Genomic DNA, 22,587 nt, shown 5'->3' with positions numbered 1-22,587 from the left:
TTAAAAATCCACTCATCATCCCTATCTTCAACTATTACTTTACTTTTTATCTTTATCTTTTTCTAATCATTACTCCTATCTTCTTACCCTAATCATTACAAATTCTGATCCAAAGTCCCAAATCCAAAAACCCCAAAACGAACAACCTCTCATTTTTTTGTCTTTTAGTGGGTGAATTTACGAAATAGTCCCTGCATGCATACATTTTTTACAAATCTCAGGGATTGTTCAGTAAATTCATCCGCTAAAAGACGAAAAAAAAGAGAGTGCTTAAATCAATATGGGCACCGTAGAAATCAATTTCCATTCTTAAATTAAATAACTGATTAAATAAAAGGCCGTTGTACCAGAGGCTGAATAATAAAATCGTCTCATCTCGTTCATTTCCTTAATATTAGTCGGATAGGATATAAACCAACTCACTCTTGTTTCCAATTACAGTAGTAGTTAAAATAGGGGTAAAACAGAGAGCTAAAAAAGAGACTAATTAACTCCAAAAGAAGAACCAATCACATTCTCCTTCTCATTTGAGTTTAGTACACATTTTGGATAGGAAACCTGTTTTTTTTTTGGAAAATTTATATAAATGGTCATTCTAGTTTCATCGGAATCTCATTTTCATCTTCTAAGTATCAATTGCAACTCTTTTGACCTTCAAGTTTGATTTTTGTACTAAATTGGTCCAATTGATAACTTCTATCAGCCAAACTGGACAGAAAAAATCAAATTGATGGCACTTTGGATGTTGCAGTTCGTATCAAGTTGGTCCAATTGATGACGTCTGCCTTCAATATAATTTTTTTCCGTCTAGTTTGGCTAACAAACGTTATCAATTGGACAAATTTTGTACGAAAACCAAACTTAAAGGTCAAAAGAGTTGCAATTAATACTTGGAGGATGAAAATGAAACTCGGGTGAAATTAAGAGAACCATTCATATAAATTTTCCTTTTTTTTTTTTTTTTCTTACTGTCTTAAATATTGCTGCCCAAATCCTCCACCGGTATATGAAGATAATTAGAGTGCAAGCTTAAACCACATGATTGATGAGAAAATCAATTAAAAGTTTTCCAGATTTTGCCTACTCAAACGAACGAAAGTCGTTCATTTGACGATAGTAACCTGGTGTTTGGCACCTGGATTCGTGTGGAGCTTCTGAGAAGCAAATGGGTACTGCCCTATTTTTAATACATGACTCCATCACATCACAGCATCCTTTTATGGTTCTTAAGGGTTCAAAGGAATACTGTCCATAAAAGACCAAAAACAAATACAAAGCAATTTTGTTGTGCGTGCCATACAAAACGGTTGAAAGGACCAGAATAAGCACGCACGGTTAAACTTCGCCGTAGGATAAAAAAAAAAAAAAAAAACTTCGCCGTAAAAGCTTAAAAGTTAAACTACAGGGAGGGAAGCAATCAAACTTAGAACTTAAGATCGAATAAACAGAAAAGTTGTTCTTATTTAGTGGCCAACACGGCTATCCTTTGGCCTCGTATTATAAGCCGTTAGATCAGCACAAAAGTAGGGTTCGTGTCCCCACTCGTTCCTGCAGCTTAGGAACCAGAAAGAGATCTCATCTAGGAGTGGCTTGTTATATTATACTCCATATAGTTGTTCCCACGCTTCCATTAGACAAACGCTCTCTCTCTCTCTCTCTCTCTCTCTCTCTCTCCAACTTTCTTGGTGCTACAGAAAAGGGAGGGGTGACTTAATTAAATACTCTCAACTTGCAGAATATAGACTTTTAAGTCTTGTATGCTTAAAAAGGTACGTAGCCTTCCCGTGACTTCTGAAAACTTGATTCTTATTTCACATGTATTCATGCTTAAATTAAGGTGGAACTAGTTGGCAAAAAGTAGTAGTATGCTAAGACAGACGATATATATGCCTAAACCTTATTAAGAACTAGTGTTAACTAATGCTTGTGTTGGTGGCATTAATTACACGAAAATTTTAGAATTTTTGAGCAGGCCGGCCAGGGGCATGACGGAAACCAAACTATACGATATAAACTTTTGTTGACAGTTAAATTAACAACTTTTGAGGGACGATATGAATTACTTGTATTTTGAGGAATTATTGTCGAGTGCTTGTTTTGATATAAAGTTGAAGAATTATAAGTGCCGCCTTATTATGTAAAGAATTGGATCTTTTATACCAAAAATGATATAGGTACCGACCGGCCGTGCCGGACCGTCTCCGGCCACCAGACGGCAGATCCGAGCCGTCCAAAAATTCTAAAAAAAAAAACCGATGGGGCCCTCACAAGAATCAACTGCATCCGATCTGTGTAGGGTGCTTGATCTAAACACCATTTTTTCGTGTATATATAAAAGGTGTTTAGATCAAGCATTCTACACACATTGGATGCCGTTGATTCTAGCACAAGCCCCATCGGAGTTTTTTTTTAGAATTTTTGGACGGCTCGGATCGGGCGTCCGGTGGCCGGAGACGGCCTGGCGCTGCCAGTCGGTACGAATTCCCTCCCCTGGTCAGTACTCATAGCAATAACTCCTTTTATACCCGGAGTTATAGTCTGGAAAGCTTATTTCTTGATGGTTGTGGTGGTAGCTGTGTTTAGAATCTTTAGAGGCTTAAATTATTCGGGGAGGTTGATAAACTAATGCTAGTTTTTAGTTCAAAATATTGATCCACGAAACCAAAATGTAAAAATAAAGCCAAAAAGAAGAAACTATGTATGAGTAAATTCTAAATTGCTCAATTTCTTTTAGTCAGGGAGGGGAAAGGATTACAAAGCCGAGAAGGTATGAAGAAGTAATCCAAATTCCAAGCTGTCCAGTAGGCGTACGTGTTGGGAGCTAGTAGTAGGTTCATGCTTAGGGACAAAGCTAAAGATAAAAGTGAGGTTAGGCAGGCGTGATCAAAGCTATTTTTATTCTTACTTACCCCCCCAAAAAAAAGAAAAGAAAAGAAAAAGAAGAAGGTGTTTTTATTCTTTCACCAAAAAAGAAGTAGGTATTTTTATTCTTTTCCTCAAAGGCAAGGGTCCGTTGGCCCAACCTTTTCAGAAAATTCCCCACCTAATGGCATGACATTGCAACATCTATCTCTCTCTCCGCCTTTTGGAACATTATTTTGCATTCACTGATCTGGACCCTACCCTGTCCTGCACCTCAAATATGTAGCTTTTTTTACGACTCATGTGTTCGGACTAGTTTACAAACACTTTGAATAATATTAGGGATCAATCCGACAAGTCCACTTGCGGGGTTCCGATTAATGTAAGAGCAAAACTCTATATGGACATTTGAGAGGTTTCAAACATAAGACCTTAAGATGAGCAAATCCCTAAGCCTCAGGCAGGGTCAAGTGTTTGAATTCTAACAAAGAAAAACATATTCGAAAAGATGATCTAAGGGCTACTTTGCCGGTTAATTAACCAAATTGGTGAGGTTTTTGTCTTAGTTGATAAATTTGGGCCTTGTCCACCCGTGAGGGTCAAATTTTTTGGTTCGTCACAAGCAACACCCCATTGTCACGCAGAAAGGCAAAAAGGGCTTTGCTAATTTCGTTCAAATATGGTCCCAAGATTAGCGAACCACTTTCAAAGATAAACTAGAGTAACCAAAGAGGTTAACTTGATGGTGAAGGTTTGAGTCTTCAACCATTTTTATTTTTCAAAAATTCATATTCAACTCTCCTTGCAAGCCATTATTGACCTAGAATCGCCCCTTACATTTCAGGAGTTTGAAGTGAACTTCAAAGTTGAGGTAATTTACGTGTCCCATTTTTTTACGAGCAAACCAATAAACAGTAAATCAATCCAGAAAATCAAAATAACATATACTCAAGTACATAGAATTCCTAAGAGTAGTGTTCATTAAGTGACTTAAAAGCATAATTTAAATACCACTTTTCTTGTATGTTTAGCAGTAAAAATAGTTGTGCATATTCAATTTTTCTTGCGATCTCCTTTTCAATGGATTGGATATTAGACTTTGACACCCGAATCTGTGTTGGGCTGATCTGGAAAAATGAGCCCTTTTTTTCATGGGCTTAATAATACATGGCTTATTTTTGTACGCTTATTATAGGCACCATACAAAATTTTGGGGGCCATGTGATTTGGGACCCAAAGCCCAGAGCTTGCCTTAGGGCAAACTCTCACCTTTCCGTGTAAGCGTTTGAAATGACGGTGTAGAGGCTCTAGAGATTTGTCTGAGGTGTGCGCGGCCGACCCGAGACACCCTGTATTAATAGAAAAAAAATGACAAGGTACAGTTCTGGAAGTCTACTGACTTTTAAGAAAACAGCTAATTTTCACATTAACATTACGAAAATTTCCACCTTTACACCACTAAGATTTTCAAAATAAATATAATAGATAGAAAAGGAGCTCCACCCAATTTTCCCTGTAAAGCATCCATGTCTTGCATTTTAGACCCCCACCACCGTTGATAATTTGATACAGTACTTTTTGATGAAGAGACTTCCACCCAACTTAGCTCCAAGAATCCCTTGCGCGGATCTTCTGTCTCCAGAACTTCATCTGCTACCAATCAGAACGGTACAAGCATACCCTTTACCCGGCCAGCTGGAAAGAATATGAATACGAGTAATAATCATGCCCGTCCGAGACAAAAACCACATTTGTCATTTCCACGAACAGTTGCTGTGTGCATGGCTGAGGATGGATGGAATTCTCTTACACGATAGCGCTACTTTCCGTAGAATTTTGGCGCAGTTACCTTGACCAGGACGGATCATCATGTCACATCTCCAGAAATTACTAGAAATTACGAGACAAGTCACAAGTGGTGGTGGTTGTGATGGTATTGAACTGATGCGGACAAATTTTGCGATGATGGGAACCCTCTTTTACATTTGTTTCTCCGTTTTATTTGACTTTTGTAACTATGGCAACACATTTTCTCACACTTGGAACGAGACATTATCTTATCAGTTAAGCACTAGCAATCAAAAGTCTAACCAAACACACTACCCATTGCATGATATGTATAATCTCGTTCATTAGTTATACAACTCAAAAAACATGACCGTTCATATATTCTGTTGTGTCGTTAAAGTGTCATGTCTTGTGTGTTTTTTTTGAAACTAGCCATGTATTTGTGTCGTATATTCAAAGATTTTTCAAGGAGAAAATGGGCGATGCGATATTTCAAATTTCTCCGCGTATAGAAGGTTCCAATCTCCAACCCCTTTACATCCCATGCAATTCTGGAGTTTTCCGACCACTGGGGAAAAAATTAAATTTCAGGAGGAATTTTCTTATGTTGTACTCTTAACTCTCTAATAGAGAGTAAAAACTACACTACTACACCAACCCAACATGGTACCGTGCGTATGATTTAATTACATATGTATTAGTAATATTTTGGTATTTATAGCCCCGCACATTGATCGAGGATGTCCAACGACGATGAACTATGTCGGGTGATGAATATAAGTGATCATAAATTAATATAACATATTTGTATCACCCATCGCTTGCTGACCCAAAAACATGTAGAAAGTGAACCTATCATCATGGCCCAAAATTCGAGCTCAAAATATAACCCTAAACCAATTTCTTGCCCACTGATGTTGGACAATATTTTGGGATATTTCACAAACCACTCCCACAAGATTAATCAACTGGTTAACCCGAAAGGGCAAGGCAATAAACCAGAGACCAGCTCGAGACTCTCCATCAAGCTCGAATGGACAAGGTAGAGTGGGGCGGACACGTCGGCCCAATAGAATGACCAATAGAATGAGGACACGCGACAACGAACAGAGAAAAATGCAACTCTTGTGGGGTTGGAAGTGGAAGGCTGTGAATGAAGGCTGAACTAAGAGAGAATCTTGCTTTGTACTTTTAGCCAAAGTTGTAGCATATGATTAGCTCCCGAAAATGTAAAAAGTTTCAACCACCTCGTATACGAATGATTAATCATTAGCGTAGGAATCCTAAATTTCCTCTATTTTGTTGCTATTAGACTACAACCACCATCCTTCACTGTCATGTCCCTTTTGACAGCCTATCCCACCCCTTCTTATCCTCTCACAAGGAAACCCACGTAATATAAACACAATTCTTATCTTTGTACTCTGAAAATGACAAAACAGTGACATTAAAAGTTTTTATTTATTTATAAATAAAAGATGAAATACAGTTATTTCCGCATTTATTCCAAACTTTAAAACAGAAATACAGAGTCTTCCAAAGAGAGTTTCTTGCTTAGTAAAAGAAATTTATCACGAACAGTGAAAGCCCATTAAAACAGGGAAAAACAGACCATCGATTAGTGAAGATAAGCAGTAAAATCGGGTACACCCATATACCACGCGTCTTATCTCACCATCTAGAAAAAATGCAGAATGGGCTCTCAGAAAGACAAAAAAACAAGTTATATCAAGCTCTTTTTAGAACCCTTTTCTTCACTTTCCAAAATTACCAACGAGTCAATCTTAATGCCCTCATAAGTAAAACAATGTGCATGCTATCCATGCAGCAGGAACAAGGGTGCATACAACGCTATCGAACCAAAATCGGTAATTGAATCGCCCTAGAAAATTAGGAAGATGAGTTTCTTGGACAAATGAAGCCTTACTCAAATGCAATTCCATCTCGCAGGGACACTTGATTGAATTGAAATTAACGAATCTCAAAAACAAGGATTCATGTCTTTTATTTTGATCCTACCACTGGATAAATCTTCTCCAAATTCACTCTACTGCAAGGTATTGAAACAGGTAATTTTTCTCCTTATATATTAAGGAAAAAGTACGCCCATAAATTGCATCGGTAGGGGAAATTTAATCTCCTTATTCCCACAACATCCACCAGAAGAAAGCAACAAAAACAGCAGACTTCAGCTCACAAATGATGTGAAATAAAAAGACAAGTAAAATGGATGGAGACGTCCACAAGGGAAAGAAGAGCAAATGCCACAAGAAATCCAATCCTATTGGATACAACTAACACATCAATCAAAACACCCAATGACTTGTAACCAGCTATGCCAGGTGTACTTCTACACGACTGGAGTATATATCTTGCAGCCAAAACTCTTAAACAAGGTTCTAAAAAACTAGCGCCCAGAACAAAAATTATGTCACGTCCCTCTAACTAAGAAAACATCATCCTTTCTTAATTTGGGAATTTTTAAGTATGGAGGGAGAAGTGTATTCTACATCCTCTCCACCAGAAGCAGCTGCCGAATCCGAGTCTTTAACCTGCCCAGAAGCTGTAAGAAATCCAAGGAAGACAAAGAACAAGAACAGGAGGAGGTTTAGTGAAGAACAAATTAGGTCACTGGAGTCGATTTTTGAGTCGGAGACGAAGCTTGATCCAAGGAGGAAGCTGCAGCTGGCTAGAGAACTTGGACTGCAACCGCGGCAGGTAGCTATATGGTTTCAGAACAGAAGAGCAAGATGGAAGTCGAAGGAAATCGAGCAAAGCTATAGAGTACTCAAAGGCAATTATGACAGTCTGTATTCCCAGTTTGAGTGCTTGAAGAAAGAGAACCAGTTGTTGCTCACACAGGTACCTGACGAATTCTCCTTTTGAACTCAGTGATGCCTAGATTGTACTTAAGATATATATGATCGTAACATTTCATTTTATTCTACAGTTGCAGGACTTAAATGATCTGCTGGAAAAGGGGCATGATCAGAGCAGCAGAAGAAGGGATTTGTGTGGAAATGGCGCCTGCGGTGTCTCTGATAGTGGAGATACAAAATGTTACGTTAAAACAAAGCCAAGTTGCTTGAACGAAGGTCCAGGGCTAGTGGTCACTTACTCAGATGAGGAGAGAAATGCTGAGTTCTTTCAGCAGGAAAAAGAAGAATTTCTGAACATGATTGGCCAAGTAGATGGTTCCCTGCGATCACATGACAAAGGGTGCAACTTGGACTCTGACGGTCTTTTTGATCAGTCATGTGGCAGTTCAAACTGGTGGGACTTCTGGACTTGGAAAAATGTACACCATTCTCCAGAACAATAGAAGCTCTCTGGGAAGATTGAAGACCGTTTGTTTGCGTAGGCCGTAGGGGTGAGGAAGCTGAGTACTGAAAAGAAGATTGCTCCACAGATGAAGCAATGCTAATCTATGATTTCAACCACATCACATAGGTGAGTTAACACTCCCTCAGCAGGGCGGATGAGGTAAATTCATCAATAACAGGTGAAAGAAGCAATGGGAGTTGGAAAGTGACGAGAGAGCATGTTCAGGAACGGTGCCAATTATGTTTTTGTTTGCAAATCTGAACTTTGTGAGTTTGTACAAATACTATGCCGAAAACTAGTTCAAGTAGTACAATTTGTGTGAAACTTCAAGTAATACAAATGGTCATAGGCAACTAGGAAATTGAGCTCACTGAAGTCTTCTTTCTGAAGTTCCTTTTCTTTTCTCATTGACAAAATTGGAAGGAATATGGCAGGGTTCTCATACATTTAGGTCAAATTTGAGTGCATTAATTTGAAATGAAGGCCTTTGATGTTCAAATTGCAACCATTTAAAGGCTTAATTGGAAACTTGGACATAAGCAGTAATCCACCAAACTATGTCGTTGAGAATTTCCTGTAGTTTGAATAACAAGAAGGAAACGGCACCAATTATCGATGTTGGATGAATTAGTGAGCATTCTCACAAAACGAGGTCTGAGCAATAGCCAACTGTAGCTTCGAAAATGTGTTTGAAAATGTAAGTTAAAGGAAGGGCATTACTAGCTTTAGGCATGAGGGGAGACGCAACAAAGCTAGAATGCACCAACTCTCATGCTACCTACATTTTTTTGAATCTCGTTTTTTTCAACTCTACCCAATTACATTATGCTGGCTACATGTACGCCTGATGTCCAGTGACCCGTTTTTAAAGATGCTCATGATGATAATTTCTAAGACATATGCTAATGAGAACTGGCCAAGTCTTTGGATGGCCGTTAGAATACTGCATCCCTATTCCTTAGGTTGGTCTTTCCCCAAAGACCCCGTTGACTGAGAAACATCAAACACGAGGCAACTACACAAAATGTGAATTTTTAAGTTAAGATGAGCACTGACTATAAATTTACTTGTACAAGTATTTGGAAGATAAACAACACATCTATCTACCTCCTCTGTTTGTAAAGTCTTTATCTTCCTAATTCCTAAGCATGCGGATTCCTCCCACCCTGCAACCACAAAAATTCATTACTTCTTAGTTACAAGGAATATTATGCACAAAGGATGCACGTTTCGTGGAGTTTTGGTCGAAAGTTACCCAATTTGGAGCAGATTCTTAATAACTGGTAAGTAACAGTGAGCTGTTTCTTGTGCTTAGAGTACTAAATAAATATTCCTGTGCTTAGAGAAGTGAACATTGAAAGTCAAGTGGGTAATTCTAGCAAGAAAACTATAGCCTCATTGTCATGCAATTTTATCAATGTGAGTATAATACCAAGTGAAACTGAAGTGCAGATTTCTAAATTCCGACGGATGACAAAGAAATTAACAATAGGGAATCCATTTGAAGCCATCAAAAGGAAAAATTAAATAAATGCAGATACAACCCAACTAGACATATGTAATCAAAGTACTGTGCGGACAAAAAGACAGTGGCAAAAAGATAAGGGAGGGGAAGGGAAGCGAAGGCGACAGCTCACGTGGAAAGCCCAATCGAAGCCCTTGCCAGAAAACCGATATTATGGTTGTCGGATCAGCCACGATGATTGAGAAAGTAGGTTGTAATGGCATGAAGTTTCGGAAGTGTGTCGCTTTCTACAGACTAGAAACCCATGTACTGAGCGAGTTTGGGTCGTTCTGGTTCCGCTCTTGGATTATTACGGCTCGAAGAAGCTGAGCATGTGGATGAACAAAAAATGCGGAAAGGTGTACCCGCTGTGGAATCACATGAGAAAGAGGATCATCGCAAACACATTCAAGACAAGTGCATTCATCATATTGTTGCAATATTTAGCCTATACTTAACCAAAAATAAATAAATTGTGTTTGAATATTTACAGCGTTTGTGGATTTTGCGTCAAAATTTTGTGACTTATTAATTCGTTTCGAAAAAAATTATTATTTTTTACTTATACTCAAATATTTTGAAAAATAACTACTTTTTAGTAAAAAAATAGTCAAAAAAATTGATTTTTTTTCTAGTAATTTTTCAAAATATTTGGTTAAAAGTAATTTTTTTTACTTTTCCGATTCATCTATCCTAAAAAATGAGGGGCAAAACTAACGAACCCAAAAAAAAATCAAATAAGAACAAAACTAAAATTTTTAGAAAAAATTAAGTGGGATGGGGACCTCATCAATAGAGCAATGCTCCACACACTACACTAAGGAATGGAGCCAATGGAAACAAGTAGAGGTGGTCGCCACTACAACGATTTTAAAAAATGCTATTATTATACACTAAAATTGAAAAAATTATCCTCAAATTATATAGATCTGCCACCACTAGATTTTTATCGTTATTTTATTGTTTTATAAAAAGTCTTTAGTCCTCTAGTTTTTGAACTCATAAAGAGGTTCATAAAAATAATCGAACGACAAATTAATGAGCCAAGTGAAATATAATCAAACTTAGTCTAAATTAAGAAAAACCAACTTCAAACTTTGTCTTTTAGGCAACATTGTTTATACTAAAGTGTTAGATCAACATTAAATGGAATAAACCAAACAAGAAACCGAATAAGATAAGAGAAAGCAACATGTCAAGCGATAACCATTGATTATGATACGTGCATATGACAAATATCGTTTATATAGTATTCCTACGTAATTTTGATTTTTATCTAAAGTCGATAAATATTCTTATCACAGTTCATTTTTTAAAATTTTTAATATAGATATTTGCCACTACTAATAGTTCGTTTGGATGTGAGAAAGTGAGAGATAAGAAATGAGAGTCCTTTCCCACCAAATCTCACCATTTTTGGTGAAAAAGGGGAAGGGACTATCAAAATAATTTTTTTTCTTGTATTTTTATCTCTATTTTTTTTTCTTGTATTTTTATCTCTATTTCTCACCAAAATGTTCAATCCAAATGAGGAATTTCACAAAAAACCATAACTCTTTCTTTTATTTTATCACGAAACCCCTCCATCCAAAGGGACTATAAGGTAAAATTCTAGCTCCATATTTGACTCACCACTATATGAAGGGTACCAACCGCATTTCCGAGCTCTTGTGAATGGTGTTAAAAGTATGTTTAGTCATGAAACTATCTAACCAAGTTTGAGTTTTCACGACCGATCTAGCCCCTCATTGGTGTATATGTATTTGATTGGAGCTTAACCGAGAGTTACTTACACCTTATTTGGATGTCATTTTAGGTTGATAAAAGGGCAAAGCAGAACTTGTGCAAGAGTAGAGAAAATTTAAAAAATTCCTCCTCCCTTGTTTTGGTTCCTATAAAAAGAGGAAGGAAAATAGCCAAATGAATTCAACTGTTCTCCTATTTTCCCTCTACTTTCTTTTATTTTATCTTCATTTTCCTTCATAAGTTCAAAAGAGAGCTTATTAGATGAGTTGCTTCGGACTGAGCCCAATTCAACTAGTAATTTTCAACAACCCTAACTCAAATTGGGCGAAGGTTTGCTAGTTTAGCAATATATAGCAACATCCAATTGTTACCCATTTTAAAACCACCAGAATTTTGTTCCTTGTGACTTGAATTTAAGAATCGAACACTGGTCAATTATGTTGGGGGAGCAATCTCACCAACCAACTAAACTTACCTTTAGGGTTATTATGATGCTATTCTTGTGCGTTTCTGCTAACAAATGCCAATGTAAGGGTGCGTTGCCGTTATACTTCGTTGCTTTAATGCTAATGACAGGTAAGACCCAAACTCAAGATTTGGGGAAAAACCTATCTCCAATACCTGTTTGTTTCCCGAAATGAAGGACAACCCAAATCAATACCCATTTTTCCAAGGCGCTTTTGAGAGAGAGAGAGAGAGAGAGATTGATCCTCCTGTGCACCGCCAATCCTCTGCACCCGCGTCACTTCACGTTCACGGCCACTCAACACTCCCAATCCCACTTGAATTTCTCCCTGTCCTCCCAAACACACTAAGTCGTTCCGCTTTCTTTTTAAAACATTTTTTTTTAAAAGAAAGTAATTTCAAGTTTAAATATAATAAAAATAAAAAATAATTTTTTAATTTTTTTTGTTTCGTTTAAAAGATCTCAAGGAGATTTATCAAACAATATTTATATTGATAGAAAAATTATTTGTATAAATACATAATTTTTGAACTTAAAATTACCTTTCTTTTTAAAAAATTCTTTTTTCAAGAATCGGGAACACCCTCTAGCTAAAAACTTACTCAAAACTGACCAAACGCTCAAGTGGGTCGTTACACTAAGCTTGGTGGAGCAAAATACCGAGCCAATAAATTAAACGTTAAACAATAGGTGGAGTTGCCGGAGCTTTGGAGATGCTCATATCCAAATTAAGTGATGTGTAGTCGTGAATTTGTTTTGGGAAATGTAAAAGGAAATAGGTTGAAGGGATTGTTGTCGGATCAAACTGCGTTTTCCCCCGATCCTCACAATGGACCTGCAAAAATAAAATAAACAGAAAGAATAATCGGAGTGGGGCCCGTAGGGGGCTTAGGACGCAATAACCCGTTTCAAGAGTCCGAAATAAAACTAAACTCTCACCGCACAACTTGGAAGTCTTTTTCTCCTCTATCCGCTCACTCCTCAGTACACTGTGCAGAGAGTGGTAGAAGAGGAGGCAAGGCAAGTAGGCAACCATGGTTATCACCATGGCCACACCCACTTCACAAATCATCTGTTTCAGCGCTTCCAATGACACCCTCCTATCTTCTTCCCCCTTCAAGTCTCTCAAGCTCCCTCTTTTCTGGCCATGGCAAAAGGTACTCTCACTCTCTCTAAATAGTTTAACGTATATAAATGTGTATGTATCTTGTATATTATATTTGGATGGTATTGGCAGGTTAAAATGGGCCCACTGAGTGTATCCCCTATGGGATTTGGAACATGGGCGTGGGGCAACCAGCTTCTGTGGGGATACCAACAAGGAATGGACAGTGAACTTCAGCGGACCTTCAATCTAGCAGTTGAAAATGGGATTAATCTCTTTGACACTGCTGATTCTTACGGGACTGGTCGACTGAATGGCCAAAGTGAGAAGCTTCTTGGAAAGTTCATTCGAGAATTTCAAGGTCAGGTCTAGTTTTGATTTCTACGTCTGTCCAATTTGCTCTCAGATTACTGATTTATGCACTATTTATTTCTTACTGCTTGAACGATGCTCTACCCAATTGGTTAAAGAACTCATTTTTTTACCTTCCTTTGATAAATGTTGGAAGTTAATCACGAAGGAATATATAACCTGAAACCGCTAAATGGCTGGGCGCATTATTTAGTGATGATGGCTTCGAAAGTCTGCGAGGCAAATGACATACCAACTTGTTTGGAGTTGTGTCCCATTGCGCGATGTTTAATGATGTCATACTCATGATCACCGGCTCTTAACCTTTTAGGCTAAAATTTTGTGTTTGACTAGCTGGAATGATTGTGGGAAGGAATGGGATGGTCATCCCTGGCCTAGAATGGCCATTCACCTAAACTAGAGATGATGAATCCAATTGACATGTGCATGCGGTCCTTTTTATCGAACCATAAACAAAGGAATAAGGTCCAAGGGAATGACTCTGGTAAACCAACCAAACGCTGCTAGGTTCTCTATGCTCCCAGGCCAGAGGTTTGAGTTGCTCTGGTTATGCAAATTTGTTTTCTATAATATTTTGTCTTCAGATGTGGGATGCTTTTTGCATCTTGTTAAGTCATTTGCTGATTATTTTCTCAGGACCAGAGAAGGTAAGGGATGACATTGTGATTGCTACCAAGTTTGCTGCATACCCATGGCGCCTGACACCTGGACAATTGGTCAATGCTTGCAAGTATGTTAGTGTTCCCTCTCTTCTTATTTTCTTTTCCAATGCCAATCCAATTGAATGGTTTATGAATGCTGCACGTATATATCCTCCCGTCTCATTTCTCCTTCAAAGCCAATTAAATTGACATTGTCATTGGATTGGTATCTGATGTTGGTTCTCATTTTTGGTACTATTAGCTGTGTCACAAGGACAACAAGATAAGCAGCAGATGCATGTGGTTGATCGATAATGCCTCTGAGCATGTGTGCAAGCAGAATGGCTCTTTTGTTACTTTTTTCCCACCTTGAGTAGATGGGTTTTGATGTTGAATGGTGTTTCAGGTCTTCTCTTGAGAGGATGCAAATTGAACAAATCGGGATAGGGCAACTTCATTGGTCAACTGCAAACTACGCTCCTCCGCAGGAGCTAGCTCTCTGGGATGGTTTAGTGGCAATGTATGAGAAGGTTACCATGAATTTATCGTTTCAATGATTTGCTACATTTGCATGGCTTACTGGTTCAAAGTTGCTTTATTTTGACACTTGAACAGTGCATTGAAGGGTGTGGTCTGATGTATCAGCTTGAAGCGTGATTATTAGATCACTTTAGATTGAGAACAGCCACTTTTAAGATTTCTAGTGTTGAAATCATAATTCTTTCATGGCACTCCGGCTGTTTTTATTTTAACTCACGTGATGTAGTCTCAAATTTGAACTGTTGGTTTATTTTTCATATCCTTTGCACATGCAATCTTCATTTAAATTGCAGCACGTACCTACGTTTATAAATCCATAAACGATGGTTATAATAATGCAGGGCTTAGTTCAAGCAGTTGGGGTAAGCAATTACGGACCAAAGCAGCTTGTGAAGGTACACGAGTACCTTAAAGCGCGGGGAGTCCCTTTATGCTCAGCTCAGGTGCTATGTATTCAATCATGAAGATTTGCTTTAATGCCTATCGTTTGCATATGACAATTTTTGATTCCCCAAACAAGAAAACACGGGCATTGCTACTAGGATCTTAGATGTACCTGAATTTTAGACCAAACTCTTACAGCTATAAGCTAGAATCCATGTGTCTAAACCAGAACTATTTAAAACATGTGAAATATTGGAGTATGGAGTAGTGTTCCGGTTGGATCTCCTCTCTTGGGTCTCTGAGTTGCATCTGGACTGAGCTCCTTCTTCCCAACCTAGCTCCGCAAAACAGGGAAACACGTTAGTGCCTACCGGTCGGAGGTGACAGTAGGCACTCCGATAGCTGAGTAAGTCCTAGTTCAAGGAAGGGAATAGAGCTAGGGTGAGTAAGGACTAAGGACGACGTGCTTATCTAGGGTGCTTGCCTTGGCCTCCAAGAGTCCGTGCCAAGCTTGTGCCTCCCATTACGTCACAAATTATCGCTCCTTGGTTTGATGTCATGCATGACGATTGCCGTATGTCACACTTTTAGGCGGCACTTGACCGAGCCATGTGGCCGAACTAAGACCGGTGCCACGTGGCCGGACCAAACAACTCGGCACTAATGTGTTACCGATCCAGCTATACGTGATCTCTCAAGGTCTAACCCAACGCTTCGGCCTGCCCGCGATGGTCCTGGCCGGGCGACCCATTTGGTCACCAATGGGCGTTGGCCTTCGGGTTGCCTGGGCCTTCCCTAGGATGGGTCCATACAGACAGCTCTAATGGAAGACCTGCTGTCTGGCCCACTGAATACTCGATAGGGGTTAGGCTCCATTTCTAAAAATTGATCACCTTGGCCATTAAAAGTCCAGAGTAGTCTGTTGCCTGATTCATGAGTGAGCCATTCTTGAAGGCAGGTGGGGTGGATTTTGTCCACCACAAATGCTGGATCAAAATTGGTCTTCTTGTATAGGAGGACAAGTACCTTGGGAATGGTTGGATGGTTCAATTCATTCAACAACCGGGTCGTTTCAAAGGCCTTTCAAAACTTATCGAAGATTAGCATGGTTGCTTCCTTGTTAAAACGACTTTCTCGTGGCGTCGCGGACATATTCCATGTGCAATCCCTCCTCCGCATTGAGCAATCTGACTTGGTAACACCAATACAATAAAGAAGTTGAAGTTCATCACTTTCTCTTTCGGTTTGCATTTAGGAAGAAATCCACTGAAATGGAAATGTAGAGAGGAGAGGGCGAGGAACAGAATAGCTGTTTAGGTCAATATTCTATCAGTGGCTTGTCTTGTCTTTCTATACAAGACAAATACATAACTACATACTCCTACATGCCAATCGAGTTTGGGCTCAAAGCTTAATCTATCTTCCCAATCTAGCACTTAGTGTTCTAAAACAAGGAATTAGGCTCAAATACATAACTACATACATGCCAATGAATTATGCTCAAATACATAACTATAAGTTCTATCTATTCTACGGTAACAAATATATGGACCTTGAATTTTGCTACAAACTCGATTTCAGGTACAATTTTCATTGCTGAGTATTGGAGAAGATCAGATGGACATAAAAAATATTTGTGATTCTTTAGGCATCCGCTTAATTTCTTATAGCCCTCTGGGTCTTGGAATGCTCACTGGAAAATATACACCTTCAAATCTTCCAAGAGGACCTCGGTAATTGGCAATTCGTGATGCTTTCCAATAGGGGAGATTGGTGAAAAATCAATGTGTGGTTTGGAGTTAAGGTTTCTTGTGTTTGTCTCAAAGCATCAGATTTCGTTTTTGCACAGGGGCTTACTATTCAGTCAAATTATTCCAGGGCTGGAGCCTTTATTGAATTCACTTAGAGAAATTGCACAAAGGAGACAGAAAACAGTGCCACAGGTAATTCTTTTTTCTTTCTTGAGCAGTTCTTTATGTCTACAATACTTCAAACATTGTTTAGAAGTACGAGGAAGTAATGATCTAATGAGCGTGTTGATGTTGCTGAGCCACTAGTCTGCTAGTATGCCAAATGTGGTACTCCTTTTGTGTTACTGAGCTTATTAGGTTAACTGGTCTATCTTTCTCATAAGCATCAACTACAGAGCTGGTTAATATCATGAAAAGTCCTACTAGAGACTTATGAAACAACAAATGCTTCTTTCATCATGTTGGACTTGAAGCATGTGGAGTTATAGCTTTTTCCCATCTATGGCACCGTCCGCATTGCTTCCCTCTTTTTACTCTGGACATGAACTTACTTCAGATATTTTCCCCTGGTTTTTGCTCCATTAATTTTGTTCTTTGCTTGCAGCATTCCCCCATTTTGGTTGGGAAGATTGAAACAGTGAACTTCCCCCCCCCCCCCCCCCCTCCCCCCCGCGTAAGGCTTGTGATTGTATTGTCTGCGTTATTGGATTTCCTCTTTGTCATTATGTTCAATTGTTTTAGAATAAATCCAAGAAAGGAAAGGCTTTTCCAATTCAAGTTGCTATTTTGCCAGAAAACTAGCAGTGGTTAAGTTACCGTAGAGAAGTACAGAGGTTGCAATGCTTGCAGGGACAGAGAACCCTATGTCCATGGGTTTTATAAAATTCAAGAATCATGATGTATCGCCCTAAGTTTCGGGGGGCAAGGGACGTAGTGAGTAACGGTAGATAGGAACGATGGTACCAAGTCTGTTAAAACAGTCAAATTGTGTATAAAATTTTCCGACTTACGAAGTGTTGAGAGAGATTCGAATGTTCATCTTTTAAGTCCTGAGTTGGTTTTGAAACCTTTATTTACAACCATAAAACTGATTCACTTTTCTACGTTTCTTTGAGGATGAAAACAAGTTCTATTGATTGTCATAAGACTCATATTGTGCCGAATGAATGATGCTGTTGCACTTGATCTGAGTTTTTTACAACCGAATTAGCAGATGCAGATCCATTTCAAATTAGTGATCGTGCGCCTTCACTTATTCTTAATCTTATTCAAGTAATTTTCATGGCAGGTTGCGATAAACTGGTGCATCTGCAAGGGTACCATTCCGATACCCGGGGTCAAGTCAGTAAGACAAGCAGAGGAAAACTTGGGTGCTCTTGGGTGGCGTCTCACTTTGGATGAGTTGCTTCAGTTAGAGGATTCAGCACGCGAGTCTCCCCGCAAAATGCTCCAAAACATTTTCCAGACGAGGTGAATGTCCTATTCGAGCATATTTGATGTAAAACTCGCTCAAGCAAAATGTTAATCCTGCGGACAATTATTGTAATTAAACATTGTAAAACTTCCCTACTCTCTTTAGCACATTTCATCCTTATTATTTACTCAAATCCCCACAAACCTTGCAATTATATTAATTCTCCATTATTAACGGTTAACTGGAGAAACACGAAGTTCGTGTCTCACAGATATAATCAAGAGGAAGGAATAGATTATGAGGAAACATTTGCACTTGTTGCACGATTAGAATCTATTCACATGTTAGCTTTTGCATGTTACAAGAATTTTTCCTTATATCAAATGGATGTCAAAAGTGTTTTCTTGAATGGTTATGTGAATGAGGAAGTGTATGTTCAACAGCCACGTGGTTGTACTGACTCATTATCCTGATCATGTTTTTAAACTTGTTAAAGCCTTGTATGATCTCAAGCAAGTTCAGCAAATAAAATATGCGACCCTAAACTCATAACAGAATCAAGAGACACCAGTATAAGAAACACCTTGCTAACATATCTGACACTGAATTCTCTACAAAATGAAGTATTTCATCCCTTATGTTAGTCCATCAGGCATTAACAGAATGGTGTTTTTCTGTCTTTTGGTAAGAACACATCCTTATAATACACATCAAATATAAAGCTCTTGGCAGAAATTCAGATCCTCATCAAAGAAAGTGCCCTTTTAAGGTGCGTGGCCTTAATACCAACCTACTCTTTCACCACGAAAGACCTAAAACGCACGAACCGAAGCTTTGAAAATGGCGCAACAACTGAATTAGCAAAGCTGCAATCCAGTAGATACAGAGTAGCAAGCAAGTAAAACATGGTTTATCCCAACTGGACACTCCTTAACTGCCTGAAAACCTCCATTGTTTACCCACTAAGGGATCAATTTACATAGGGAACATCGAGGGGATGATTACTAAACCCCCTTCCACCCCATCCCCCCGACTCTTTTCTTCCAAAGGCTGGCCGGAATCGGGAAAAGAATTGAGGGGTGTTAATTGGAAAAAGAGAAACAATTAAAGATATGTACAGAGACATCCAAATATGCAGGGACAGACCTGTGCAAACTCCAATTCCGTGATTTATCTAACAAGTAGGGCATAAAATATGAGGGTTTTGTTACACTTTGGAGGCGCTATCGTCCCCTTACTCCCCCCTTGGATCGATCCCTATACATAAACATTATCATTGTCATTTGTCAAGGCAAACAAGATTTTCTCAAGTAATGGGCAGGAGCACTGAGCTTAAGGCTACATGAACACAGCATCAGAAAATGATCATGGCACATGCACATAATGATAATGCAAGGCCATTACGTTATAACTTCCCAATCATAGCAATAATCAAGCTGCAATCCAGCTGTTCTATGAATCAAAATGATGGTTAAGCCTTTAATATGCCCTGTTCATTATCTATGCACAAACAATGCTAATTGCAAAAGCCAAACAATGGATTAGGTACAAACGAACAAAAATTACTGTGATGCTAATTTTCCTATTTGACTAGTTACTAAGCTAAACACATTTTCACCAGCTCAAATTAGCTGACTCTTTGGCTTGGGGCAAGTGTACGTACTGCACTTGCACACGTGATATCCCGACATCAAGATTCTACATTTAGATGCAACCAACAGCAAAAATTTCGATACTTGCTGAGACAACAAAGAGAACACTCAATAAATAGATACTTCAGATGTAAAGCTTAGGATAAACACAATTCATCCCTTGAAATGACGTCATTCAAGGACAAATAGACTAAGCCCAGTCTAACACAAGTACTCGGTACAGTCGAGTTTTCTTCAACAAAACAAGCAAACCGTAAGATTCTATGTAGGTGGTATTTTCAGCAACCAAATAAAATGTACCAAACAATCCTAGACAACTTCAAGGTTGCTAAATTTAAACAAAAGTATTGCAACTCAAAGAACTTAGAATTCTTCTTTGGAAATCACTTTTAGATTTGATTCCATCTCCGTAATAATCTATTCGTTTGCAGTATGGCTCATTGACCAAAATACATCTCCCCCTTTTTTCTCACTAAATTGTGGTAATTGACCAAGACATTTTAAAACATCCATCAGTTCAAGGAGATTTTTGTGTATCTTCAAAAGCTCTGAACATATCCCTTGTAAACATGAATCCAATACAAATATGCAAGAAGCAATGTAATCTCCCGCCTTCGATACTTCCAAAAAATCGGCAGGCAGATGGGATTTGGATTTGTTTCTCTTCATGAGTGTAAAAAGAAGAAAGCTAATAAAGTCTTGTGGTTAGAGAAGGGAGAAAAATGGAATTCCACACATGACAAAAATCATCTTTGAATTTGTCCCAAGTATTTCATAATAATTGCTCACTGGAATAAAAGTCAGAAGGAAAGAAAGACATCAACAAACCTAATTTCCAAAACAAATGCAAAAACACAAAATTCCTTTCGCCAAGAGCCAAACAAATATTTAAGATTGGAGAAAGATACTAATGACCACAATTTCCAGATAAGGAAAGAGGTTTCACAAATCTTTGTCCAGCGCAACCACTGTCCCTAGCTGGGCTGTTCTGGCAATGCAGATTACAAAAACAGGCAAGTTTCAATGTTGACTCATTTGTAAGCAAAAATAGATCCCATGAAGAAGTGATCCAAGTATGAAAGATTAAACTTCACACAGAAGAATGCAACAAAGCCATCATATATTAGTAATCCATATTGCAAACAAACACTGCAATCCATACTTGAAGCAATGGTACATAATGTAAAAAGACACATAAAAGGTATCCTGCAACCCACCGAGTAGAATGCTACTAGTAGAACAAACTCAAGAATGGTCATCTATCCTTCTAGTCCCAGAAGGGGTTGCTAATAAAAAGATTTAATGGTCTGATATCTTCCACATAACTGTATATGCGAAGTTTGGACGTGTCCTTTCCGACTAGGGAAGTAGACGATAATGGATTTCCAATTACAAATTCATCAAACTTTCCAAGGAGGAGATCATATGAATAAATAGGAGGGGTGGCCTTGAGGGGTGACTTACTGTTGTACACCTCTTCTTCCTCCAGTTGTCGGTGTTGTTGTTGTTCGTCTTCTTGTTCTATAGTAGGACCAGTCATTAACATCAAACCTGTATGGAGGTTCCCGAGCAAGCAACATCCACGGTCTGCAAAAGCATATGGGATGTGGAGGGTGCGCTCAGACCATACTTCTTCATTGTCACAGTTACGACAAAGTAACCACATGTGCAATTTCCGATCCATTACCCCGGTGACCAGAGCCACAAAGCCTCTAAATTCATGTAATGAACCCCCTAGTTTCGGAAACCCTGGTGGCAGACCAATCCGTAGGAATTCCTCATCTTCAAAACAGAAACGAACCAACAAGCATCCGCTGTAATGCCACCAATGGCGAGCTCCGTTGATGTAGACAGAGTTGTCGTTGTTCCCTCCTATTATTTGCACGGGTGGACCCCGGTTGAGTTTCCTCCACGAGGCCTCGTACTCCTCACCACCCAGGGTAAGAATCTCGTACTGTGCCCTTAAAAAGAAGGCACTTTGAATCGAGCATACTCTAAGCACCTTGAATCTCTTTATATTACAATCATAACCGAGGTAATACTTATAGCAAATTGCTGCACCATTTTCAGGGGAGGGGGGGGGAGGGGGAGGGGGGAGCTCTATAATTTCACCGGTGGAGACGCTGCATAACCACGCTCGATTAGCTGTGTAGAGACAAACGAGGTTGCCGCCCTCGTCGTCGACCTCCGTAATTCCGTCGTACTCCCGGGTGGAGAGCGTTAATTGGTGGTGGAGCAAATCAAATACATCCCTGAAGTGGTCAGGACTGAGGGGTTCGTCAAGAGTTAGTGGTAGTACAAAGCGGCGGGAAGGGGTTGCGAGGAAGAACCCTAACCCTTTGTGTTGTTCTTCGTCGGGAGACACGATCAATAGGCCGGTGCGGCCGAAGGGGCCGGAACGATCTCTGTGGGACCCGCAAAAGCCAGGGTCGAGGATGGTGGAGAGCCAGAGCTTGGAGACGCACTTGAAACGCATCAGAGACTTGGCCGGAAGCCTTGTCAGCACTTCCGCAGCCACCAAATCGTGGGGGAGCACCGGTGCTGCTGAAAATACTCCACCTTCACCGTCACCGCTGCTGTTGCAGTTGCCGTCGGGTGCCCTTATTTTTCTCTTATTCTTCTTCTCCATCGCCATTGCTGCTTTTCCTATTCCCTCTTCTTCATTGCTAGGCTAGCTGTGGGTATAAATAGCCACCAGATCTAATCCAATGCATCAAAGGAAATTGCAAAGAACCGGAGTATTAGGATTTGGATCGAGTTAGGATTGGGATTTCGGGGGTTTTCGCAAATCCAACAATGAATTGGGTTGCGTTGCGAATCCTGTGTATGAGAGAGGAAAAGCCGAAAAGCGCTAGGAGTGGATCAGCAGTGCTAAGGTTCCCGACCGGAAAGGATACCGACCGGTTCCTAACAGCGCGCCGGGTCCATTCCGGCCACCAGACGGCTAATCCGAGCTGTCTAAAAATTTAACAAAAAAATGAGTGGGTCCATGCAAAAATCAACGATATTCGATGTGTGTAGATTTTTGATCCAAAATG

The 22,587-nt window shown here is 39.3% G+C and overlaps 4 protein-coding genes across 5 annotated transcripts; 2 read left to right on the top strand and 2 right to left on the bottom strand.

The window, feature by feature from the left end:
• Positions 1 to 6,892: 6,892 nt before the first annotated feature.
• Positions 6,893 to 8,344, top strand: LOC131300475 (homeobox-leucine zipper protein ATHB-12-like). The gene is made up of 2 exons (XM_058326345.1): positions 6,893 to 7,512; positions 7,601 to 8,344. The coding sequence occupies exons 1-2, from the start codon at positions 7,138 to 7,140 to the stop codon at positions 7,970 to 7,972; spliced, it is 747 nt and encodes a 248-aa protein (XP_058182328.1). The 5' UTR covers positions 6,893 to 7,137; the 3' UTR covers positions 7,973 to 8,344.
• Positions 8,345 to 8,881: 537 nt separating this feature from the next.
• Positions 8,882 to 9,920, bottom strand: LOC131300477 (uncharacterized). Its single transcript, XM_058326346.1, has 2 exons — positions 9,612 to 9,920; positions 8,882 to 9,140 (listed from the first exon to the last, which is right to left on the bottom strand). Exons 1-2 carry the CDS (start codon positions 9,700 to 9,702, stop codon positions 8,926 to 8,928), a joined length of 306 nt encoding a protein of 101 aa, XP_058182329.1. The 5' UTR covers positions 9,703 to 9,920; the 3' UTR covers positions 8,882 to 8,925.
• Positions 9,921 to 12,612: 2,692 nt separating this feature from the next.
• Positions 12,613 to 18,100, top strand: LOC131300474 (pyridoxal reductase, chloroplastic). Of its 2 annotated transcripts, none has more exons than XM_058326344.1 (8): positions 12,613 to 12,847; positions 12,928 to 13,156; positions 13,804 to 13,897; positions 14,215 to 14,338; positions 14,690 to 14,743; positions 16,314 to 16,465; positions 16,582 to 16,675; positions 17,772 to 18,100. In XM_058326344.1, the coding sequence occupies exons 1-8, from the start codon at positions 12,725 to 12,727 to the stop codon at positions 17,955 to 17,957; spliced, it is 1,056 nt and encodes a 351-aa protein (XP_058182327.1). In that variant the 5' UTR covers positions 12,613 to 12,724; the 3' UTR covers positions 17,958 to 18,100. The 2 variants fall into 2 exon arrangements, with proteins under 2 accessions (XP_058182327.1, XP_058182326.1); XM_058326343.1 differs by having other exon boundaries at positions 12,615 to 12,847; positions 14,690 to 14,791.
• An 860-nt stretch (positions 18,101 to 18,960) lies between these two features.
• Positions 18,961 to 22,456, bottom strand: LOC131300473 (F-box protein At1g30790-like). The gene is made up of 2 exons (XM_058326342.1): positions 21,014 to 22,456; positions 18,961 to 19,154 (listed from the first exon to the last, which is right to left on the bottom strand). Exons 1-2 carry the CDS (start codon positions 22,182 to 22,184, stop codon positions 19,132 to 19,134), a joined length of 1,194 nt encoding a protein of 397 aa, XP_058182325.1. The 5' UTR covers positions 22,185 to 22,456; the 3' UTR covers positions 18,961 to 19,131.
• Positions 22,457 to 22,587: the final 131 nt, after the last annotated feature.

Source organism: Rhododendron vialii, chromosome 9a, assembly GCF_030253575.1.
Source record: "Rhododendron vialii isolate Sample 1 chromosome 9a, ASM3025357v1".
NCBI lineage: Eukaryota > Viridiplantae > Streptophyta > Magnoliopsida > Ericales > Ericaceae > Rhododendron > Rhododendron vialii.
Note: the sequence above shows the minus strand (reverse complement) of the source record. Positions and strands in the feature narration are given on the sequence as shown.